The following is a 26732-nucleotide window of genomic DNA, read 5'->3' as shown; positions in this document are numbered from 1 at the left end:
ACTTTGACTTTCCGTTTCACGGTAGTGTAATAGAATTTTCATAATATGACTCAATCAAAAAATAAAAAAAATATAGTTGTATACTACAAGACATAGTTATAACTCCACTCTCAGCTACCTCAGCTTAAATATAAGCCTTTGGTTAGTTTAGAACAGACTTAAAAAAAGTTAAGTTTTATCAATTTGTATTTTTTTTTTTTAATATCTTCTCTGATTGTTATTATTTGTATATGTTTAATAATACATTTCCTTTCGAATAAAAGGGATCCTTTTTATTTAATAGCATCTTCTCATAAAGGGGGAATAATAGTTGAAAAGTGAGATAATTATTACTTGCTGTCAATTGCGGTGTCTTTTGCTTTTTGTTGAATGAAAAAAGTATGCAAAAAGACTGATTATTGTTAATATATCATAGTAATATTTATATGTTCACATACACATATTATTTTATTTAGTATTGGATAATAAGCTTCTTGGATACCTCAATTGCCTTTATTTATATATCATATACAATAATTATATAATGTATAACATATTTTGTATACAAGATAACCCAACACCTCAAAGTCTTGATATAGATTTTTCGGAGAAAAGATATTGTAGTTACATCGAATTACAGTATTCATAATAGATATTTATTTTTATTTCCTATGTATGTATTAAAATTAATATCTTAATTATGTTGGCATGAAACTCAGCTATAAAAATAAAAAAGGGATACGTATCAAAAAATGACAATAGAATATAACCCCAATGAAATCGTGGCTTCCCATTAATAATAACGTAAATGTATTCAAGATGAATGGTAATGAATTGCAATTATAAGCTGTATGTTAAGGGTATAAAGTTTATAATTGTATAATATTTTACAATAGGTGTTTTACAACGTGACAATGGGTCGTACAGCTGCTTTGGAACGATACCCTTGGCCTTACTGATCAACTTTGGCGCCTTTTATCCTGTCTATTCGATCGCTGAATGAATGAATATTATTTATTTACAATACAGTACTTCATAATATTCTAGCTATCTAGATGCACAGTTGTGTTATTATTAGAAATACAATTTAATAAAAATAGGTACTTTTTCGTCTACTGGTAATTATTTTTAATCTATTAACTTTAAAGTTATTGTAAGGATTTCCTTCACCGTGAAGGAAAACATCGTGAGGAAACCTGCATGTGACAAATTTCATTGAAATTCTGCCACATGTGTATTCCACCAACCCGCATTGGAACAGCGTGGTGGAATATGTTCCAAGCCCTCTCCTTAATGGGAAAGGAGGCCATTAGCCCAGCAGTGGGAAATTTACAGGCTGTTACTTTACTTTACTTTTTTTTATTGTAAGGATTAGGAATTTGGAAAAAGTTAAATTTCTCTCAGAATTATTAACCCACCAAAACGTCTAAATATTCAAGAATAACTCTTGTTAATCGATATATTATATACTTATGACACATGTAGCATGTACCGAGAATGTAAAATTGCTTAATGTATATTATATTATATAGTTATATATAATACATCTTGCAATAGGGTACTTTTGGTGGTGAAATATAAATTAGGGAACTTGATAAAACTTAAAGATTACATAAAAATATACTTAAAAATTCTGATTTGAGTCGTAAAAGTTTTTTGCAGGAATAAAAAGGTTTATTTTTAGAAAAGGTGTTTATTTTGCCAAAATATATTTTTTGTGGCTTTTTATGAGTATATACAACATTTTGAAGTACTATTTTAAACACCGTAGAATACCCTATTCTACATGCGATTTCTGGCGCCCGTAATGTCATAATTCCCGGCAAAACGGCAAACTTCCTTTTAAAGTTTAACTACAGCGGTACACTCAAGCTCAACAGTCAACACTAGTTGTACGCTGTACTACCGGTGTATAGTGTACAGTGTACACTGTACAGCTCAGTGGCGCGCAAGACTTCGTGAGAGAAGGTTATGTGATGATTTTGTGTCAATGAATGTTGAGTGAGATGTCGTAAAAACTTTGTGATTTGTTAAGTTTTTTTTTTAATTATTACTAACGACACAAAGGTGAGTGGTATGTAATAGAATATAGTTTTATGTGAATGTTTTGAATATATTTACATTTTTTTTAGTCTCTGAACTTATTGTTTTCAACTTCCGAAAATGCAAAAGACGTGCTTGTAATGTAAATATTTTATTGGACTGCTCTTAAATCTTGATATGTGAAATTTAGTTTTATATGTGGTACGTACAAAATCTAGATGCCCTATTTTTTAATGTTCGACTACCCGGTAATTTATAAAGTAAATGAAATCAAGCTGAAGCTTAAAGGAAATGTTTTTTTAAGTAACAATTTTTCTTCAGTATTACAGCTAAAAAAACAGTAAATTTGTTAGTAACTTATACTATAGTTATACTAATATCTAAAATATCTTTCACTAAATATATTTAATTATTTCACTAAGTAGTTTCTCACCAATTTATGTTTTAATTTTTTTATAACACAATCACATTACAAATTATAATACGACTACATTTTATGATTTTTTTTTAAACCGAGGCCGTTACGCTCAACTTACCACCGTATGTCATGGACAAGGGTTCGGATCAAAGCATGGTGGATCTTTGCTCCCTTCGTATGTTTCTTAAAAAAATAAACCATGGCCCGCGCATGCGCACGCGCCACTTTGACCACCTGCCGCCATTATTGTCTATTTCGAACGCTGCACTTCCAAATATTACACAACATGATAACAGTAATAAAGTCATGTCGATTATTAATAAACTCTTGACGTACGGAATAGTATTATACGTTTTTAAACCTAAAATTTACCTGCAAGTATAGATGATGTGCGGAACGAAAGATTTATGACATGCTATTTGCAAGTAAGTTTGCAAGAATTAACTATGTTTATAAAAAATATATTTAAAGAACATAATGTTTTGAAAGAGAGCAATATTTAAAGCAGACATTACTTCTAGTGAGTTTATTCAATTGACATTCTATAAATTTTGTTCGTTTTTAATAAAAAAGTATTTAAAACACCAATAACATTACATATAGTCAATTTCAATGGGTATGTGTTTTTGTTTGCAGAAAGTTTATGAATGAATCTGACAGTATATACATATATGTGCATAATAAATATACTCGTAGCACTTAAACGACAGCCTTAACATCGTAATACTGACGAATTAATCTTCTTATTTTAGAGAAAGGGAGCTAAATACATACTCAAACTCAAACTCAAATTGCTTTATTCAATATAGAAGTATTACAGTTTATGATGGTCAATTGAAACGGTACCATCGGCTCGGAAATTAAAATACCCTGACTTGAGAAGAACCGGCGAAAGAAACTCAGCGGGTTTTTTTGTCTCATTTATTATATAAACAATTTAAATGAAATGAAATAGCCAGGAGGCGATCGTTTTATTCCCAAGGTGTGCTATCGATCATAAACTCATTAATTGTATAATACGCTTCTCTAGCGTTTTTGCTGGAAGTCAGATGATTGGTTGGGTAGTCATTTGGTGTTGGATTAGTGTTTATGTGATAGTTTCAAAAATAAATGGTTAAGATTTTTTAATTTAGAGAAAATTATTAATGACCACATGACGGTAAGTGGTAAGCACCGTCCATAACCATGTAAGTTGTAACCAACGCTTACATCTTCAATACAACGAAAATTTGGGAGCAAAAATGTTGTATGTATATCTCAAGTTATGGTGGCCCACTCCCTTCAAACCGGAGACCGGAACACAACAATACTGAGTACCGCTCTTTTATGGAAGTATAATGTAAACTCAGTAAAGAAAGTTCCATAAAAAATATTCTACATCACGTTCTTTGGTTACGTCAAACAACGAATTTTATGTTATAGTCTGTGCTTATTTGAATTAAACTCTACAGTATTTTTGGCATGGTTTTCACACGAAATAATATCATAGGTCAAAAGTTATCATAATCAAACGACCTAAATAAGATGATGCGCGAAACCGTGTCTAAAGTTTATCGAATACATTAAATTCATTCCTTACACTGTTGTTTATGATGAGTTTAATATTATTATTAGAATAGTAACACTATTTAAAGTTATTTTTTTAAATATTTGATATTTTTTAAAAGTCGAAGGTATTTTAAAGTAAATCTAAAAAGGTTTAATAAATAAACTTAATTAAGTTTATTAGATACATTAAAACTAGAAGTAAAAAATGACAGAGTATATTAATAAAAAAATAAATTGTCGTTGGTATAATGGGAGTTTTTAATAATGTTTATTTTATCTGGAACCCAACACGATACATGTTTAATCTTAATAGCTATTATATTTGACGATGCTAAGTCTGTTTTTAATTATTATAGAGAAGTAAACTTAAAAAACGCCTTGAAACGTAGTCGTAAAATATCAGAAAATGAGTTTATAGAATACACTCATCAAATTACGTCAAAATCGCAGTAAACTGGATTAAAACATTTTATGAGTGAGTTATAAGGAGGCAATTTATGTTGATCAATAATTTAATGTAACACATCTCGAACTCTGCTAAGAATCGTCTGTTATCACTGGAACATTAAAATCTTGATTCTATTAATTGTTTCTTTAATAACATTTTTTATCTGTATTCAAGAATATATCGACATCATTGTTGCTTAAGAAAATGTATGTATTTTTTAAATAGTTAAATGTTTATTGTTTTATAACGAGGGACCGTTTACTTGTGCTTTTCTAAACCATTTCATTAATTTTTATTTTCGGATTCAAATCACGTATTTCTTTTTGGGTTAAAGCAAAATATATTTACGCAACAAAAACATTCCTAACAACATTAACAACAATAGTTACGAACAATGACACATAAAATAATAAATTTATAATCATTAGAGGATCAAAATCTTGTAAATACATTGAAATAAAACAATAGTACTAGTATCAGTGCTTTCTTAAATTATTCCATGTCGTTCCAATGCACGTTAGTGTAGAATATAATCGGACTGTGAACAAGATGAATTATAAACACAAATAAAGGACACTAGTCGTCGAACGCGGCTTCGCTTGCGTTATTAGGATATGTCGTCACACATCAGACATAAAAAGTACCCAAGAACTTTCCTTGAAGTTCAAGCATGTTTCGTAGTAAATTTCTTCAAATTCATTAGTGTTCTGGCCTTGAAAGATTTATTAGTGTAGGTTAATATAGATTAAAACTCAGTAATTTTTGTTTGTAGTTAAATTCATTTTCTTTTATAAATTTAAATCCGACATTACCGAGAGTTTACTGGCTTAACGTGTTTTTCAATGCATAAGAATAGTATACACTGACGAATTGTCAACTTCAGCTTATTATTATCAATTACTTAAAATTCATATTGACTTCCGTTTTACATGTACAATAATCTTAGTTATCTGTTTATGTTCAGTCTGTCAAATCAAAAATGGTATTCTGTGACAAAGAAATTTAAACTCACCGTAAGTAAGTCGGTTGCCTAAATATCACGAGTGAGATACGAAGTGAATTACTACAGAATCCCAAACAAAAGGCCAAACGATTTGTGACACCCATTTCCAAAATGGCGATATATACACGAGTGTTGCCAGCAAACTTTACATAAAACAATTAACTAGTATTAAGACGAATGCACTCTATGTGTGTTAACGCGTTACGTCACACTATAACACTAATTACAGTGAGGATAAGTGACCTAGATGTTTTCAAATAACTACGTTTACGTTAATTGCTTGTATAATATTTTAAAATAGCTTTAAAATTGACGCGTTGCAACGAACCCCATAAACTTACAAATGACAATTGATGTGTTTTTATTTATTTTAAGTTACGACAAATTTGTATATTTTGAAATTATAACATTTATGAATTGTTTTTTTCTATAATAATAATAAAGAGAGGTATTGTAAACTTTTTTAATAGTAAATCTTAATAATACGGCCCTTGTTAGATCAGTCAAATACACAAAAATTATGTTTTATTGTCATTAATAAAATTTACCTATTAACTTTTTTGTTTTTCTTGATATATCCCTGAGATGTATAAATATCTGAAGTGAAAGTTTTCCGGAAAGTTTGCCTATAAAAAAGTAAAATAATCGATGATATTAACAAACTCGTATATGAAACTGTAGTATTTCTATCAGATTTCTAGACCTCTCTTTTTGCCGACATCCTAAGAAAAGGAGGTTATCGATGCGGTCTTTCGGCCAGAATACATCGTTTGTGTTGTATCTATATATAGATAAAAGGTCAAGATTTTTATTCGTTGAATATTCATATTTAACTTAAATGAACTTTGCTTAGTGGTAAGACTTTGTACGACGACGACGTATGGGTACTACCTTTCATCCAACATCACATATTCAACCGACGAACAGCAAAACTATCATTGTTTGGAAAATGAGTGAGCCAGTGTAATTACACATACAAAGGACATAACATTTTAATTGTCAAGGTTGACGATGAGAATGTAAGGGATTATTAATATTCCTTACAGAGGTGGTCTATGAGTGATCTTCTCTAAATATTATTTACTTACAAAACAACGCTAAATATGTACACTAGCGTAGTGTTTACTGAGGGCGATGGCAAATGTCAAATAGACTATTATAGGGTCACATTAAGTCACAAGGGAAATAGGGATGGAAATTCTTAAGGGAGAATTTTGCGAATCAATACTTTATTTCCGGTTTCACTCATCATTGGACATAGAAACTTAACTAACACTGGATGTTGTATTCAAAATAATGCAACATGGTAGATTTGCTTTTTATTTCTTTATTTTTTAATCCAATGAGGTTGTTGTTTCTTGGCAGTAGAAAAGGTTTTCTTAATCATATCCATAGTTTTTAAAAAGTTAATAAAAAAAACATAGAATTGAAAAGGATAACTATTAAATAATATAATGTTAATTTAAATTATTCGAATAAAAGTTTCTGAAAATTACAATATTTTTCATTTACTTAATAAAATGATGAATAATAAAAAATATTATTAAAATGGCGGTCAATAAAACAAAATGGCTGACAGTCTGACGTAATAGCTCAGACAGCTGGACGCTCGACAAGTGCTCGTATTTTAGTACAGAAGATGAATTGATCTCTTCAATCGAACAGTAACACATCGGTTTGGCGTTTCGTAAACAAAATTTTATTTCACTACAACCGTGAGACGCGTGATTTATTTTTACTATCGCTTCGAAGAAAAATATCGAGTATAATTTACTTTTTACGACTTAACGAGAATGCATCATTTGCGAGATGACGTTTTGAACTATAACACAAATACAATTTCCCGCCATCGTAATTTCAAAGTTTTTTTTATTAAAACTTATTGGCTAAGAACAAATTATTTTGGACCTAAAATTTTTTTTAAGGTATCCGTATCGGTTTATTGCATATGATGGATCAATCAAAGGAAAAATCAACAAACAAACCATACATTTACGTATTCCACATAATTTGTTAATAATTCTACATATTAATATTATTAATATTTACAGGGTTATTGGTAATTCGATGTATATCCGTTAGGAGGTGACTATTTGCAATATTTTTTTTCTTCGTGAGGATAATAAGTAATAGTAAGAATAGAATTCTGCATTATCCACTGTAGAACATGCTGTGTGTGCTTTGCTCTGTTATAGAGAGTTTCTCGGATTCGCTTATTAATACTTTATTTAGGCTATATTACAAAATGTCTTATTTATAATTTAGCTATTGAACTGTTTCTGTTTCTAAATTTTATTTTAAATTTGTATTAAGTAAGTAAGTAAGTTTTTTGCATTGGTTGTTATTTTTAGTTAATTTTGTAGGAATTTAAAGAGCGACCTTTAGAAATACCTACCCACCTTTTTTATAAATTCGTTCATGTTCTACTACAAATTTCCACCAGCGTCCTTTCTGGTCATTTTAGTTCAATTGATTTGAAATAATTTCCTTCATTTTATACATTTTTTGGAAAGTTAAGAAAACGGTTATGTTTTTAAAATAATCTGCAGGCCACGTTTCATAATGATTTTTCTTTTTAATTAAAAAATGGTTCACTTTTGGATTATGCTTATTGGGGTTAAAATTAGTGCAAATAGTCACGCCTATCACCTCCTAACGGATATACATCGAATTACCTCAATCTCAAAACTTTTTACGATGGAAAGACTGCAGTGAGAGGCTTGGCCTTTTTTTTTACATTTAATGTTTTTTAGTGGGATCAATATTTCACATTCACACTTTATTTAGACATACATATAAAAACACATTTTCTAAGAAACCTAGATGTATGAAAATTGTTTAAAAATCACTCATTTAGAACATCGATTGAATTTTGAAACAACAAAATATTTAATTCAGATATGAAAGCATAAATCTATTAGTTAAAATTATTATAAACTTCCGATTGTATGAACCGAGAGATTGTTTATTGCGACCTTGAGTACAAAGAATTGTTTCAAGACAATGTTTGCATTAAGAAAATTAACAGTGAGTAAGTGAGTTTTCAATTTATTTTGAGTATATTCTTACCCGCACCGATTTGATGGAGATTTATACAGTAGTAATAAAATGTATCATCAACAATAAAATGTATTTCAATCCATAAAATAGATGTGATTTAAAATTGTCATTTGTGAATTGCCAGGGCTAAAATCAATCGCTTTGGTAAATTACAATGCGATGTAAATGTTCTCGTAACCAAAAATCATCCACTTTCAAAGACTTCAATGTGGACGAGTAAGAGCACCTATACTCTGTTCTCCCTCACACATTGTGCGATTGGACGATACTTACAGAAGACTAATTAGCCCACCCAAAAAATCAAAGATTCTATTATTATTTGACTGTGAAATAACTGATGAACGAAAGTTTGTAATCATGAATTACTGAGAATTGAATATAATGTACGATGTTGCATAACCTGGGCTAGTCTCGTTGGTTTAGTACCTGACCTATAACACCGTAACTAAGCCTTCAGTGAAAAGGCCATTGGATTACCCTTCATGATATATCCAGGTAGTTCGTGGAAATTATCAATGTTTACATTTCGGGGTGTTAGAAAACACAAAAATCCGTTAGTGCTGCGACTGAATTCTCTGGCCTTTTGGATTTGCCGTGCCATCGGATGCATGAAAAATGCACCTGCTTTCACTTACACGCAAAGTATAAAGTATCTATCTAATGGTCACCCTGATAAAAATTGGTCACGAGGACATAAGGAGGATAAGACAACCTGATAGAATAAAAATATTCTATGAATGAATATGGATGGATATACAGGTACGACGAATGAGACGATGGATGGTTTGGATGAAAGACGATATGGTTAAAAAGAATGTTACTTGTGAGATGACGTCTGATAGAGAGGTATGGAAGAAGAAAACAAGCTGCGCCGACTCCAAGTAAAATTGGGATATGGGAAGGAGGATGATCTATGGGAGAGTTTAATCAAATTACGCAATTTTGTATCCTATATAATGTCGAACCTGCGTCTTACATAACGTCATAGAGAATGCGTCACTATATTCTATTGCCTGCATTTTTACCAGGTATTTGGATCGAAGCCAAAACTGCATATTAATACATCACATATTGTCGGTTTAAAAAATCTATTTATCGCTCCAAACTTGACGTTACAATCTATTTACATAACCGTAAAATTAAATTAAAATTGCTTACCTAACTACGTTACGTATTTTTATTTGAATTACTTACGAAACAGATTGTAATTAGCATAAAGTTCAACTAGCCGGTGACATTAACAAACAACTATCATTAGTGACGTTGCAAAAAAAAAAATAGATTATTGACAATGGCTCTTAGCAAATTAGTGATGTCCGCAAACACTCGATGAAATTGAATTGACATCTGTCATTAACGTTATCGCGGATCGGGTGTCGTGTTACGGAAACGACGAGACGTCCCTAACATGGGTTCGATATGTTTTATAGTAATGGTTTTTTCTGTTTACAAAAAAAAGGATGTTTTTTTTTTATTTAGGTAAAGTATGTATTAAATAAGTCACGTGTCCTGTTCCGTAAAAAAGATTATATTTCAGAAAAACAGTTATAATACGAATAGATCATCAGTTCAGTATTTCATATAAATAACTATTTGTTTTCATACGGAGAATTAAATTATCTATGAGGCGATATTCAAAAACGTCCTAATAAAGAAAGGTATCACAGAGTCCAAAGTCATATATATGATGCAACTCCACCTCCTTGGTAACCAAAACACGATTGTACTTAAAGAGAAGTTAAGTAACACAGAAAAATCGAAATAACTATCAATAATGCCACTACAAAATTTTAACCTTAATATCTGTATACAGTAAACAATTGGATCTTGTATTAAAAACGTTTTATTCACGAAAATATATTTATCAAACTCAAACTGACCCCCCTCCACACCTCAGTCCATTCGATTAACAAACCCACTTGACCATTATTTATAAACTTCAAATCCAATGGATAGACTGTAAATATTTGAATAAGATTATAACCAAGATAATTACGAATGTAATTGTAACACAAACACACAATTGGCGACGACGCTATCCGTATTTGTTATAACAATAACCCGGCTAATTTATGCCGGCGATAAATTAATTATTATTCAAGCAATAAATTTGATAATACCGCCTGTAGGCTGGTTACGCTAATCGTTTCAACTCTTTCATTACAAGTTAGTTATAGTACGACACAACTTAGATATAACATCGGCAAAAATCGTATAAACGATCACATCCGAATTAATTACGCTATCCCAGATTATCAGTATTTATTTCTTATGTGAATATGATCTTTACACAAACGTAATAACTTGTAATATCATATGATTTAATACATTCGTCAATTTGACGCGTCGATTTACATGCTTTCTCTGACGCTTGAATCTATAGCGACGAATAGCGTCGAATGGCGCGATAGGAAACTAATGTCTGTATCAATCGGCAGTAGTCGGTTTTATTGAATTTGCCGATGCTACATCTAAGTTGTGTCGTATTATACTTAGCTCGATACTTCACGTGGGCGAATTTTTCAATAGTCCAAACTTTTAGTCTATTTTCTATAATTAACTATACTTACCTCAGAATATAATTGTTGACTGTATGACAGTAATCATCGCAAGTGGTTACTATGTATATTTTTAGGGCTATAAAAATTCACCTACAATGAGTAATAATTCTAGTTAATCATGTATTCATTATTTAAACAGCCTACACTTTATATTGCAATCTCTTATTATGTAAAGTGTTGCCATTTACAAATAAATGTATTAAAATTAATGTTTCCTTTTCAAATTTATAATTTTATACTATTTTATGGGTCAAGGATTCAATCATTGCATGAGAATAATATTTTTAATACCTCAGACGCTTAAAATACAATTTTAATCGCATTTAACGAAAATACACGTTCACATATTAAAGGATATGTCAAAATAAGCCACTTTAAAAAGAAAGATAATGACGTCATCAATATGATAATTAATCGTAAAAAGATTGGGATCTCAAAATTCCTGATTAGATTTGTCCATACGTAAGTTACCTGAACAAGTAAATCCGAGTAAGATTTTTTTGTTAAACGTACATAGATATTATATAAACCATTAAAATGAATCAGAAACTGTGCGTCCTCTGACTTTACGGCAATCCACTAATATTAAATATGCGAAAGTAACACTGTCTATCTCGCTTTCACGCCGAAACTGGTGGACTGATTTCAATGAAATTTTGGTACGCAAATAGTCTAGAGCCTGAGAAAGGATATAGGCCACTTCTTAATTGGAAAATAATATTATAAACAGAGGTCTTACAGCAACAGCAGCCTGTAAATTCCCACTGCTGGGTTAAAGGCCTCCTCTCCCTTTGAGAAGAAGGTTTGGAACATATTCCACCACGCTGTTCTAATTCGGGTTGGTGGAATACACATGTGGGAGAATTTCTATGAAATTTGTCACACGCAGGTTTCCTCACGATGTTTTCCTTCACCGCTGAGCACGATATGAATTATAAAGACAAATTAAGCACATAAATCAGCGGTGCTTGCCTGGGTAACCTAACCTAACCCGCAATCATCGGTTAAGATGCACGCGTTCTAACCACTGGGCCATCTCGACTCTTCGAGGCCTTACATCAATGTAATATTTTAAGTTAATTTGTTAATTTCAAATTTTATACGCGAGCAAAGCCGCGGATAGCAGCTAGTAGATAATAGTCCTTATTTGACTTCAAGGCAATCTCATTTATATATTTTATATGATACAGTATAAACATGCGCATTTAATACCGTCCAGACCAAATGCAGTCACCACGAGTTCAATTTCACAATAAAAAAAATATTGACAGCCCCGTTACATTAAATATATTTATGAAAAAATTAAACATAAATAAACACTGCGTTACAAATATAACACTTCATTCATATATTGCGGCTTTACAAATCATATGAACTGTTTTCTGTACTTGTGTTAGATAATTAGTTAATACTACAGGTAATATGTGATAGTAGAAAATTTACTTTAATATTACAGACTAACTCGCAAAATATATCGACTTTATGGCACAAGTTGGTACATAACTTAAATTAGAATAATGACGTAATGTTGATCATAGTCTTAAATATTTTTCTACGGTATAATTCTATGTTATTAAGTAATTCAAAATTTATAAAAAAAAAACGGTAAATTCAAATTCAAAAATCGAAGAATCTTAATAAAACAAAGATTAAAGTACATATGAGAAATTGTAGCAGAACACACTTAAAACAAACACACAAAATTATAAACTCAAACACAAACAATTTATTCGAGTACGCTTACTTCAAGCGTTTCCATTTTTCCATTATTATAAACAACGACCTCCGTGATCGAGTGGTGTGTACACCGGTTTTCATGGGTACGCCACTCCGAGGGTTCGATTCCCGGCTGAGTGGATGTAGATTATCATTAGTTTTCTATGTTGTCTTGGATCTTGGCGCATTGGCAATATGAACAATTTATTTTTCTTAAACTACTAATCTTAAACAATAATGATCACTTACTTTATGCCCCAAAGCCCAGTACCCATACATCGACGACCTCCATGTCTGTATAAGTATAATTTAATATCCATAATCTTCAAGGCCCCATAAATCCACAACAAAATGCCATACCTTAACATAAATAATGAAATAATTGTCAAAGCATTAGGCTCTCGCAGCTATTAGTATCAAGAATACCTTGAAACGAGGTCGTATACAGGTTCTATTCTCTATCTATATGTCTAAGAAAATAAGGCTGTATGATTATTATATGTTCTTACTGCTCATACCAACATTGTATGGGAAGATTTCCTTCCCTCTCCTTACAGTTCAAATTTCTAAAATTGATATATTCGCTTACGTATAAAATATTCCAAAAATTACGCAGTATTTTTTTCATTCTAATTTTGATGTTGCTCTTCAAATAGTCGTAATTGCTATATTTAGATTATATTTTTATATTTGTGTTCATCATACCATACACAAAACGTACGTTCTCTATTAGATTAATGAAATTATAAACAGCACGTTGATTGGTCATAATTTAAAATGGAAACCAAAGAGTTCGTATATAATATTCTTAAACTATTTCCAATTTCAAAATTATCACGAACGATGTCAAACGGCCAGTTCCTTTGAAATATACCCACGATTCCGTGTGGGTATTATGACCGGGCTAAAGCTATATATTGACACTCATTATGGACTCGTTAAACGCTATTTGTATTCAGCTATTGTTTCGTGCCCTCGATAAACGATTGCCCTTGACTTGATGACTTAAAGATGATCGTAAATTGTCATCGTATTCACTTCAGATGTATACAAAAGTTCCTAAGTATCAAAGTTGAAAAGTACTCCTTTTAAATAAGTAGGCGGACGTGTAAATGGGCCATCTGATTACACGTGGTCACACCGCCCATAAACAAACAATAACAACAACAACAGCCTGTAAATTTCCCTCCGCTGGGCTAAGGCTAAGCTTCGGAACATATTCCACAACTCTGTTCCAATGCGGATGTTTTCCTTCACCACCGAGCAAGAGACGAATTATAAACACAAGTTAAGCACAAGAATATTCAGTGATGCTTGTCTGGGTTTGAATCCGCAATCATCGATTAAAATGCACGCGTTTTACCACTGGGTCATCTCGGTTCAATAGGTAACTAAGGTGTTATTTGTGTAGTTTTAGCTCACTCATATTTCAAATGCCAGAATATAACAATACTTTTAGTGTTGTTCATATGTATCAAGTATTTCAACCCTTAGGTTGAACAGTAGGTATAAAATCAAAATCAAAGTATACTTTATTCAAGTGGGCTTTTACAAGCACTTTTGAATCGTAATTTAACAATTAAGTGAAGCTACCACCAAGCTATAAAAATTATTGTTTTGTACTCACTGACACCCACACATAAAAATGTTGGCCTACACCAGTGTAAGTGTTGCTCGTGCTTACAAGATGTCTTAGTAGGCGTGTCTCACACAACGTAACAGATAAGGCAGCAAAACAAATTACATTATATTAGTATTAATTACAGGATAATTTTACGGGAAAGGCGCGCCTTTAAGACTGCATAGATCGATACCAATGTCTTAAGTGATATGACAGGTCAACCACTTCCTTTGAAATTCAAACAAACTTATCAAAACCAAAACATCAAAGCAGTTTTTTTATTGCTGTAAAGTTTACGATTAAACGAACTACTCGTAGTAAAACATGTTGAACGTATTTTTTTCATAGTTTTCGCTTGATTGGAGTTGCGTTTGTGGTTGTTCTAGTGTGCCGCGCCTTCTTAAGACATTTAATATTTTTTAAATTGGTAATACTTTATGATATTTATTATATACCTAGTATTTTTTTATTATCGAACAAAAGACGTATATTACTCTACTTTATTTAATTTTAAGGTCTCGTATTATTCGAGACGTTTAAAGATTTATTCTATTTATTAATACTAAATAAATTCTACGGTTCATCATTCATTATTTACTTTATAAGATGTTACGTTGTTTCGAACGTAAACAAGTGTTTTTTCACTAACTAACGACCTGTCCGTCTTCGCAAGTGTGCAATTAATTAATAAACAATATATTATGATTTAGATTTATTTTTTGCCTAGCCCATGTATGTATATAAGATAACGTTGTATTCGCAAAAACTTTTTTAGAATTGGTTCTTAGTTAAGATTACCGCCTCCATAAAATTGACAAGGCATACAAATTAATATTAACTCTTTATAATTATTGGTTAGATTAGAAAATATGCCTTTCCACATTATTTAATGTCAAATAAATGCTCAATCAATTTAAAAAAATACACAAATACAATACGTAAACAATATTGAATAAACGAATTTGAATTTCAAAGTCGATAGAATACAATGTCGAAACATCCATACATATGATGGCTATCTGTGCCAATGGACAGGCGAACAGGCACAATGATCTCCTTGCCTGACCATGCGGGAGCTACTGAGATGTATTTAAATGCATTTAAGTCCGCATACAAGAACTGAATATTTTATCCTCGGTCGAACGGTCTAGAAATATTATTAATACGATTAACTGTTTAACATAGAAAACAAGTAATTCTGTGATAGATCTTTGTGCAAGCCTTTCCCCACTTACAGATTTTAATAATAAAATCAATAGGCAATACAGTGGCGGATTTACAAATAGGCTGAGTAGGCTGTAGGGCGGTAAATTTAGAGGGGCGGCAAATTTAGCCCAAATTTGTTATTATCTTACAGAAATTAAAAAAAAAAAAACTTATAATTATATGTATGCACATTACGTCCGTAATCCGTATACTCGTTAGTACATAGTGGGTTGGAAAACTAATCTTGTAACTGACTGAAATATCACCTAGTTTATAATCACACTAATAACGGGAAAAACCGATGTAATGAGGACGATAGAACACAAATTATAAATGTTGCAAAAAAACGTAGGGGCGGCAAAAATTGAATAGCCTACTAGTGGCAGATTTGTAAATCCGCCATTGAGGCAATGCGCCACCAACCATGGGAGCTGTCCCTTGCGAGTACAGTAACACTGGCTCGCCCTTCAAACCGAAATGAAATAATATTGTTTGGCCGTAGAATATTTGATGAGTATTCAGGCGGTCTTACTGTACAACGACATTCACAAGTCAGTGGATTGTGTCCAAGAGATTCTTACGACACATAAATATTTCCCCAGTCGAATTTGTTGCATAATATTACTGAATATTAAAAGATTATAATCTTCAAACATCTTTAAGTAATTTTAGTGTAAATAAAAAAATAAACCACACTTTCTTTTTTTTCAGATTTATCAATCATCCAAATGGATCATAAAAGGACATACAAAATTGTTTTTAATGAAAAACAATGACATGCGTGTTTAGTGTATCACTAGTGATGTGTTGAAGTTATATCGATAAGAAAAAATGGATACAGATATGCATAATTCAACGTTGGACACGATTTACCCGCGGGAGGCGACTATAATGGCGGCCGCGTGTGCTTGTATATTTAGCATAGTAGGTGTTCTAGGTAAGTGAAACATTTACTATCGTATTTATTTTTTAATAGATTAACTGCCCTGTCAATGTATTTTAACAGGTGTTTAAAATTAAACATTGATTACTGATATTTTATTTTTATTATTATTATACTGTTTAATTATTTTATAAACAGCTGTAAATATAGACCAAACATATACTCTAAATGATTAATGTAATGGCATCAAGATTCATTATTTCTATTGGCTTGACTATAGTAGTGTGATAAATGACACATGCACATGTGCAGTCACACGCACACAAGCTTAAAAACACGTGACGAACGACACTTGGAATAAGCGCTTTTAACTTATATGATATGATAAGCTTATAATAAGTTTTTAATAACAAGTTATCTAATACCTACATTTTTTTATAATTATTTAATTACCTATTTTTTTTTTTTTTTTTTTCTATAACACTAAATAGCTTTAGATATTTTTTCATAATTTCGTAATTTTTTGTCTTATTTAGAAACACTTAACGCTAATAAAATGAAATAATTTTTATTTACAAGATAGTCAGCACGATTCAACCTGCATTATACGTCATTGCTCTGTTCCCGTGGGTGGTAGCTTGATGTAAAATAGCGTATAACCGTCCACAGGAATTGGGCTATGAAAAGCAAGAATAATTTCTCAAATCCGACTAATAGATCCAGAGATTAGCGCGTTGAAACAAAAAACAAACAAAGTTCAGATTTATAGTATTAGTATAAATTAAATAAATCTGGAATCTCCCCTGTTCCAAATTTAAATTCAAATATAGAATGTAATTATAGTCTATTCGTATCACAACGTAAATTAACGGTAAACGACATTGATTACAATTCGATAAAGTGCACTTGCCTCAAACGTAAAATATTATTACGACGCTTGCTGATAAGAATCCTTATTTACCCTGTTCATGACCTAATAGAGTAAATAAAGTGAACATTTACTAGCTTAGAATGGACTTCAAACAGAGTAAGTTAAATTTAAGCTAAGAGATATCATGTAAATATATAATTACTTATCTAAAGTATCCTCTCCCTTGAGGAGAAGATGGAACATTTTCTAATACGATTTTACTGATATATTTGAGGCAAACATTTTTTTTGTAATAGTCTTATTACAAAAAAAAATGTTTACGTGAAGAACCGTCAAAGCGTTCTAACTACGGGGCGATCTCGGCTTATTATTGTTGTTTAACACACTGCATCATCACCCTCCTGCCCTTTTCCCAATTTTATTTGGGGTCGGCGCAGCATGTCTTCTCCTTCCAAACTTCTCTGTCAGACGTCATCTCACAAGTAACATTCTTTGTAACCATATCGTCTTTCACACAGTCCATCCATCGTTTTCTTGGTCGTCCTCTACCTCTATATCCATCCACATTCATGCTCAAGGCCTTTCTCACAATATGTCCCTCAATCCTCATTCCTCCGCATTACATGCCCATACCATGATTTAACACACTGCATTTTGTTAATATCACGCTCGGGCCCACTTTGAAGAACCTAATTGTATATATATCTTTAAAATAATTAAAAGTTAATGCGAGATTATTCCAAGCTTATAGTTTGTTCTCTTTTGTTTTAACCGGAATCATATTTTTACTGTGTTTATAAAAAAAATAATACTAAAACAACCTTATCCTAAATATGTTCCATGAATATTAAATTTTTGATGTGAATAGCAAAATAGTGAACATAACTTAGACTGATTTAAAAAAAAACTAAATCCATATAAAACTCAAGCCAACAGCGTCAATTACTTGACGCTATTTAGAATCTATTTAAAGTGATAAAATCTAAAAGTACATAAAAAATTATTGACATAAAATACCGTTTTATCGATAAAAAATGACGTTTATCGTATCATAATAGTCGTTGGGAACGGGAATATTTGTTTGCTCATCGATAAGTATCGTCCCATCACTACCGGTTCGTGGAAGCGCATGTTTACTGAGCGCCCGCACATTGATATAAGACAATATGTCATAACAGCGCGTTCGTGTTACTAAATCTTTCAACGGATCCATGATGTGTTGTCACAAGCAAATAAACAAATATCATATAAATATTCGTCCGCAATAGGAAAAGACTTTTTATTAGGGCTATTCTGTAACAAGAAACTCGAAACTCACCTCAGAAGTTTTTCTGCGGTGAGGTTGAAACGTCCGAATGTGTTATGCGATATTGATGAAAGTATTTATAAACTTTATTGGATACACGTATCAAAATCGGTTGTCAATATTTCACGAGTGAAATGCGAAGTGATTTCACAAAGAATCGTACTGTCGTTTCGTGTCGATTCGAAAATCGAATGCTATTTTTGCGCGGCTAAAATCATCGTGATTCGAAATTTTGGCGCGCGAAGCCTATACGAGGCTTTGTTGGAATGTTCTCATGTGTGACTGTTTTTTTTTAATTTTATTAATTTCCATAACTTAACTAAAAAAAAAAAAGAAAACAAACTTATCTATATTATATCAAATTACAAGAGTTCAATCTTTCCTAACCTCATTCCGAGCAATCACGTGCACACACATGACACAGACCGCTTAAACGCACTCATTAAAATTGACGTCAACGCTCAATACATAGAGGTTAGGAAATTAAAGAACAAGACGTGACTCAGTTATACAAAGACTGATTTTGGTTAATTATTATTAATTACGTCCGTTAGTGATTTACTTTTAAGGTTTTACTAAAATTCTCACCAGCCAGCTCTGGCTGAATTGTCTCTGGTCTTGTCGTAATGCGATCTCCACAAATTATGAGCTAAAAGAGAAAACACAAATATTTGGCCTCACTCTTATGCAAAACATTATCTGTATCTTTTATTTATCCAGAGCAAACTAGAACACGATTCTTTTACAACTTTTAACTTTTGAACCTAACATTTCTAGAAACAGTAACAATAGTAACAACTTTTAGTTTTTTCATTTTATTGTTCCTGCTCCTTTTTACAGAGTTTCTTCCGAATTTATAATATTAATATATATGTCATGAAAATGCGTGTTAGTCGAGCTGTTTCCGATTTTTGAGCTCCGCAAAGTATTGAGACGATTGACGTGCGTCCAATCATTAAATACAGCGCAAATCGATAAATCTATATTTGTTAATATTGGTAGTTCTTATTTTCAAGATCACCTGCTATAGTCCATAATACCTATTCAATATATTGCTTCAAAATCATATAAAAGTCTATACAACATCAGAGTATAACTGTTGCTATGGCCAATTATAAATAAGCCTATAGTTTTAACCAGATCCCAAGCTACATCTACGTTAAATTAAATTACGATCGGTTCAGTGGTTTAGTCATAATGAGATGACTATCAGAAGATACTCTTGCATGTATTAGTCTGATGAAGCTAATATGTGAAAAATAAGGAAAGAAATATATTAATTTTTAATACAATGTTCGTAATGTACAAACTATTGCCCAAATGACTTATGTTTTGACATTTTGGTGTTCCCTATTTTATTTTACTTTTAGGTAATAAGAAAAAGACAACATAATATACATATACGTAGTTAAAAAGCGTGACACGTGCTTATTTGTCATGTATAAAATTGTTACGAAATTATCCTGTCTAAAAAAATGGCATACCAGATGTGGATCTTTTATAAGTAATACAATTGATAACTGTTCTTCTAAACAAATACTTACGACAATATTGTGTTACGACAATTTAGAAAAATGGTTACCAAATGTGTGTGTGGACAATGGGTATCCATTACTTTTCTTTGCTTTTATGATGAGTGACTATATACAAACACGTTGAGTCAAAATATGGGGATTGGAGATCCAAGTTAAAAAACAGTCTATCTAAAGTCCTTTTCTTATTTAACAATTGCTTGTTAGTTAAAGGAAGTACCGTGAAAGAATCTGGGAGGCACGTGTCGGAAGAAATTGTGGCTTATTTATAACTGTGCCTGCGGCTTTACCGTCGCAAAAATGGCAAAAACTTTTCGTTTAACACACAATCTTTCGACTCAAATTTTACCCCTTCAAGGTGTTGATATTAAAAGCAGCTACTTTCTCGGAAATCAATCTATTTCCGTACCAAATTTCATCTAAATAATCTAATAGAGTTACTTTCATTCATAACATTAGTAAAGAAAAATGCGGTAACTTTGTACTTTGTACACGGCGATTAGAAACCTATCAATTATTCCTACCAAACATAAATACACCGAGTTCCGGTTTAAAGGATAATAACACCGGTGTAATTACAGGCACAAAGGTTTGAGAACCAGATATATCTATTGAGTTAGTTTTATCTTTTGTTTTTATAATTAAATATTTTTAACCCATATGAGTGATATATGATGGCGTAAATTAAAATATTTACGTTTCTGAGTCACAAAGGTCTTTCCTATTGCGTAAATATTTGATACTTATATCTATAAACGTCAAGTTTAAGCCTGATTATGTTCCCTAGTATAATTAAACAACCATTTGAACAACCCGATGATACTCGGACATAAACTTTAGCGATTAAATCTATAAATACGGTATTTTATTCAAATCGAAGAAATAAACAAAATAAACTAACCCTTAATTTACGTATTTACTATATATATAACAACTAACTATAACTACGTTATATAATCGTAAATCGAATTTTAAAAGTTCGAAAGTAGTCTAATATTTTTCATTTCATTTTACTTAAGAGGACTTAAATTTTTTTTTGAATATGCAATTATTTTTATTACTTTTTAGTGCATATTCATTTGTTTTAAAATAGTGTTTCGTTTGAAGGCGGTTTTTCTTTTTGTTAATTTTTTTATTTATAATACAGCACTTAACTACTTATGTCCATTTTTAGTTTTACTTTTAAAATTCCGATAACAATTTCGTTAACGTTTAAAACGTCTTTTTTCATATATCCATAATGAATATCATAGATAAACTTAGCTGTTGACCAATGATATCGCGACTATTTGTTGTTAAATGTTGTTTATTTGGCTTTTCTCCCCTTTTGATTTGAATAAAGAATAGGGGAGAAATCAAATAATAATGCCGTCTCTTCTTTCAATTGTCAAATTAGTAATGACAGAAAGAAAAAATATTTCATTACATCGTATTTTAGATTGTTAATTATATTATTATCTCTAGTTTAGTTAGTATGAATATTATGTAGTTATTAACACTAAGATTTTGTAATTTGACAAACACAACACAATATATTGTAACTCGCTAATAGCCCAAACAAGAAACAACATACATTGACCAATGGGCGCTTGTCACGTGACCTGTTATCGATGCAATTAACTTACCCTAAGTCCTTGTAAGCTTATACGTATAGCATTGAATGCATCTATACTTAACTAAGAACTACTTAGCTAAGTTGTCTGCAATATTAACTAACTCGTATAAAAGAGAGACTGACAAATTTTAATATAGGAACCGATTTTGGTGATTTATTTTTGCGTCTTCTTTTTTATAAATAAAATTAGCGAAACGCCCGGCTTCGCACGGATGCAATACTGATGCCATTATTTTTATCATTGATATATATACAGAAACCTTACTCTCAGATCACTCTCTATCTATCTATTAAAAAAAACTTCATAAAAATCCGTTCCGTAATTTTAAAGATCTAAGCACACATAGGGACAGATAGCAGAAAGCGACTTTGTTTTATAAAATCAAAATCAAAATAAACTTTATTCAAGTAGGCTTTTATAAGCACTTTTGAATCGTCATTTTACAATTAAGTGAAGCTACCTGTACTATGTTATGATAAATACATGATAAATTCTCACCATGACCATATTTATAATTCGCCACATTACGAATTATCAAGGGCATGCTTAGCCCTGCGGTATATCAATCAAGCTGACAATTTATCAAGTCGCCCCGAGCTCGGGGACAAATGACCCCTCCGATCAGCAAACACTATCGATCGCCGAGCTGGAAGCTGTTTATTTACGAATATTGATTTTATAGCACGTTTTGCTATCATGATTTAATATGTTTTTTTATAAAATTAAAAATAGCGAATATTATTTAAGTTCTAATAAGGACTCATATCCTCTTGAGAAGTTTTATAGATTATTCCGCCTCACTTAATATTATGGGATGGATACATATCTATCAAAATATTAATAATTCCTCGGGAAGTTTTCATTTATTGTTTTCGATAAAAAAAGGCTGATAATATAAATGATTATGAAATAACATAACGTTTTTCAAATGTTAGTGCGTCTAGTTTTTTGGTACATTCTATGTCTTAACTGGCTTAAAATTTTGTTTGAATTATTGTGATTACATAAAGTATAAATACACGCGTGTAATATAAAATACAGATCAAATTCAAAACACTTGAAAGACCAATCCAAAAATATACATTAACTTAGACTACGAAATATTCAATATTAAAATATTTAAGACGTACCGACAACAGGATAGGTTTTTATCTAAAGAGTTTTTATTTATATTATGAAAAAGTATATATATTAAATTAATTATCTTACAATATTTTTATCGCATATATTTCTTTAGTTCAACAGGCCGGAAGCAATTAATCATAGTCGGCCATCAGACAGCTCACGTTTCGCGGAAAAAATAAATAATACCCACTATAAGATGTTAATTAAAAATAATATGTCATCTTAATCACGGGAGTATATAATTATGTAATACAAGTTGTCGCCGGCGGCTTTGCTAGCGTGATAGGAGGTTGGTTGTCATGTGTGAGGCAAAAAACGTAGCCTATGTCCTTCAATGAAGTTCAAGTTTGTTTCACACGTAATTTCATCAAATTTTCATTCATTCATCAGGTCTTGGTTTAGTCATGAAAGAGTGCCAGATAGACAGACAGACAGAGTTACTTTCACATTTAAAATATTAATATGGATTCTTAACTAAGTAGTCCTCTAGAGTCTAGACCAATAGCCCGACATCTTCGGCGACCAAAAGACGATGTTAGTGCACAAGTAATCCGTGGCACAGAAACGCAAACAGACTGTTTTGTGGGCTTTGTGCAAGCTGGTCTGTATAGGTACCAACACAATTCTTCTTTTATTTTTAACGCGACTACCAATGCATAAAATTTCAATTTATTTAAGCGTTAAACTTTGAGAGTCATTGCGTAAATAGCCCAAAGAGTTAAGATTGAATATATTGCTAAACCAATGGGCTATTGTAAATATAATTGTTTAATTAGAACTTTTCAAGCTCAATTTCTACTTTTATTATTTTTTAATAGTTCCTAATATGATAACCACATTACGTAGATTATAAAATACAAGCTTGTAACACATGTCACTATAGTCAAGTTTTAAAGCGAGCGTTTAAAAAGGTTAAAAGAGACAACGCATGCTCGCGTCTGCGACATCAATTTGCTAGCGGAATCCCCATTCCCATCCCCATCCCCAATTGAATCGCAATTCCGATATATCAGCCAAAAATGAACCAGTAATCCTGGTCATATACGGCAATAATACGAGGTTTTTGGATGATAACAAAATACAATTAAAAGGAATTAACGTTACGATCCTTCGCTGTGTGTCTGGGTAATTTCTTTCCCGAACCGGTGGTACTTTTTAATTTGTCAATCCATAAGCAGTAATACGTCTGTATTGAATCAAGGAATTTTATTTGATTCAAACATTGATATATCTATAATATATAAACAAGACTTTTAGTATTTCAGGCCCCAGCCCGGTACCTCTAATAAATAGCAACGATGTTCAGTGGCGCCGCTCATGCTGTCGGTACTCGTGCTTACATTACACAGACTGAACACTTAGAGATATTGAATCGATATGAGTTTTAGCCAATAGTCGCGATGTTAGCTTTAATTGCGGACGCCAATTCATTCAACGAACTGTTTCCGTGACTCACGGTTCAAAATGTTTAACAGGATATGAAATATCTCCGATCTTAAATGAACCTCAATGACAGCCGTCGTGGTTTTCGCTAAATAGAATCTATTTTAATATTGTAAAGAGGTTTTGTTAGTTTGTATGTAGAGAGTCATCTCCGCAAAACCCAATATTATAAAAAGCACTGATACAAAGTTGTTCGTTATTCTTCAGTGCTATCGTTTGTTATTATATCATCAAAGCCAGGGCTAGTTTCGCTCTTTGTACACGATATTATTTAAGTAATATTATGTAGATCTTAACTCGTCAGAACAAATAAATCTAGCTCAAGGGGTTAGAAGCCATCGAAGAGTCCTCCTGACATCTCCATCCAAATGCTATGCGATACTACCAAATTATTGCATCATCAATTAAACTAATCTATTAAAATTCGATTTCCTACTCTAGGCTTGTTCAGATACTGACTTTATTCGCTATGGGTACTGATAAAAAAATTTAAAAAAATATATTTCATTTTGCTAATTTAATTTCGACGCTTTCACTGTGAAAATATACATCAAATAGTCCATTTATTGATAAAGGCTATAAATCATATAACATCATAGATACTAATATTACAAATATTAAAGAAATTTACCAAAAAACTCTTCACGTTAGATAGCTTATTAATCGAGAAGGGTTATACTAAAATACTAGCTGTGCCCGAGACCTTGTACGACTATGAATATAACAAAAAAATATTGTAGCCTTTGTTACTCTCTATTATATCCAGCCGTTCCAGAGATTAGCCAGAACAAACAGGCATACAGACAGACAAAATTGTACAAAATGTTATTTTGGTATATGTACCGTGTATAAGTACATATGCATTGAGTAAAAAATCTCTATTTTAATATTACAAACAGACACTTCAATTTTATTATACGTATAGATAAATAACATTATGGTCGATCCTCGGGGCATAAGATATACATATATGATTATGTATGATATACTACGAAATTCTGTAATAAGGGACCTAATGTATGATTCCAGGTAATCTAATAACAACAATTGCATTGCTAATGCATCCGAAGCTGCGCGGCCACGTGACCACGATGTTCGTGCTCTCGCTCTGCGTCTCTGATCTCCTCTTCTGCAGCATCAATTTACCATTAACAGCAAGCAGGTACGAATTACACATACAATTACCCCACTGGCTTTACATACATACATATATGCTCTGGTAGCAGAAAATAACTATCTGATTGTAGTAAGTTATACGATTGTTTATTGCCGCTATTAGAAAGAGAGGAAGACCAAAGTGGGATCACGATATAACAAAAATAGTTGGTGAAAACTGGATGACAATTTCCAAAGATAGAGTGGATAATTGGCAGAGTCTGCCTTCACCATCAGGGGTTTTTGCATGTATGATAAATTATCGGAATATAGCTAGATTATTTATGCACATTATTATCTAATATTAAAATTTGAATGTAAATCATAATGAACTTTAATTTATGCGAGTCTTAAGTCTTTATATTCTATTCTATACGATTGTTTATTACTTAAGAGGCGACATTACCTAGAAAATTGAGGGTTATAATGCAGGCATGCACTATAGTTTTATTAAATTTAAATTTGTTAAAAACATCCATATTTGCTCGGCGGTGTACCAAAACATGATTAGTAAAACTAAATGTGTCGGATGAAATTCTGACACGAATGAGACTTCAAATTGGTGCTCCAAATTGGAGTCACATGCTTGTCAGAATTTTATTTTCATTCATGGAATAAACTCTAACCTTTAAAATAACTTTTCTTTGTACAGATATATCAAACAGCAATGGGTGCTGGGTCCAAGACTCTGTCAGATGTTCGCTTTCGTGTTCTACGGGAACGAGGCTGTGTCTCTCCTTTCCATGGTCGCTATCACAATTAACAGGTAAGAATATATAGTCACCCTTAGATTTTATACTTAACTGATTGTGGGCCACGGATTAACTCGCGTTTTAAGTGTTTGAGTTAAAAGTTTTATTTACAAATTTCATATAATTTGCTTCAGTGGTTTGAAACTCAGACACAGACAGATTTATTTTTGAAATGACAATATTAGTATAAATAACGCACAGCATGTTCTCGAAGGAGACTTTTTGTATACGAAGATCGATTTAAAAGTTTATAACAAAGATTTACCTAAAGTTTCTTACAGCGCCATTGTCTATGGGCGGTGGTGACCACTAACCATCAGGTGGCACATATGCTCGTCCGCCAACCAATAGCATAAAAAATAGCCGCAAAATGTCTCGTACTACAAAAGACACTTAAGTCTTAGTCCATTTGTGATATATTTGAAGCCTTATTGTATAATGAAAGT

General features: G+C 31.7%; 1 protein-coding gene across 3 annotated transcripts in view; it reads left to right on the top strand.

Annotated features, from left to right (window-relative positions):
• Window positions 1–1888: 1888 nt before the first annotated feature.
• LOC124536320 (protein trapped in endoderm-1) overlaps window positions 1889–26732 on the top strand; it is a 42673-nt gene continuing 17829 nt past the window's right edge. For 2 of the 3 annotated variants that reach the window (XM_047112842.1, XM_047112844.1), the window contains exons 1-4: window positions 1889–2046; window positions 16315–16540; window positions 25409–25541; window positions 26187–26300. In XM_047112842.1, coding sequence (XP_046968798.1) covers window positions 16435–16540; window positions 25409–25541; window positions 26187–26300 — 353 coding nt within the window. In that variant the 5' untranslated portion in view covers window positions 1889–2046; window positions 16315–16434. Of the gene's footprint in view, window positions 2054–16314; window positions 16541–25408; window positions 25542–26186; window positions 26301–26732 lie in introns of all 3 variants that reach the window. The other variant, XM_047112843.1, reaches the window with a different exon arrangement.

Source organism: Vanessa cardui, chromosome 16, assembly GCF_905220365.1.
Source record: "Vanessa cardui chromosome 16, ilVanCard2.1, whole genome shotgun sequence".
NCBI classification, from domain to species: domain Eukaryota; kingdom Metazoa; phylum Arthropoda; class Insecta; order Lepidoptera; family Nymphalidae; genus Vanessa; species Vanessa cardui.
This window is presented reverse-complemented; position numbering and strand designations above follow the sequence as displayed.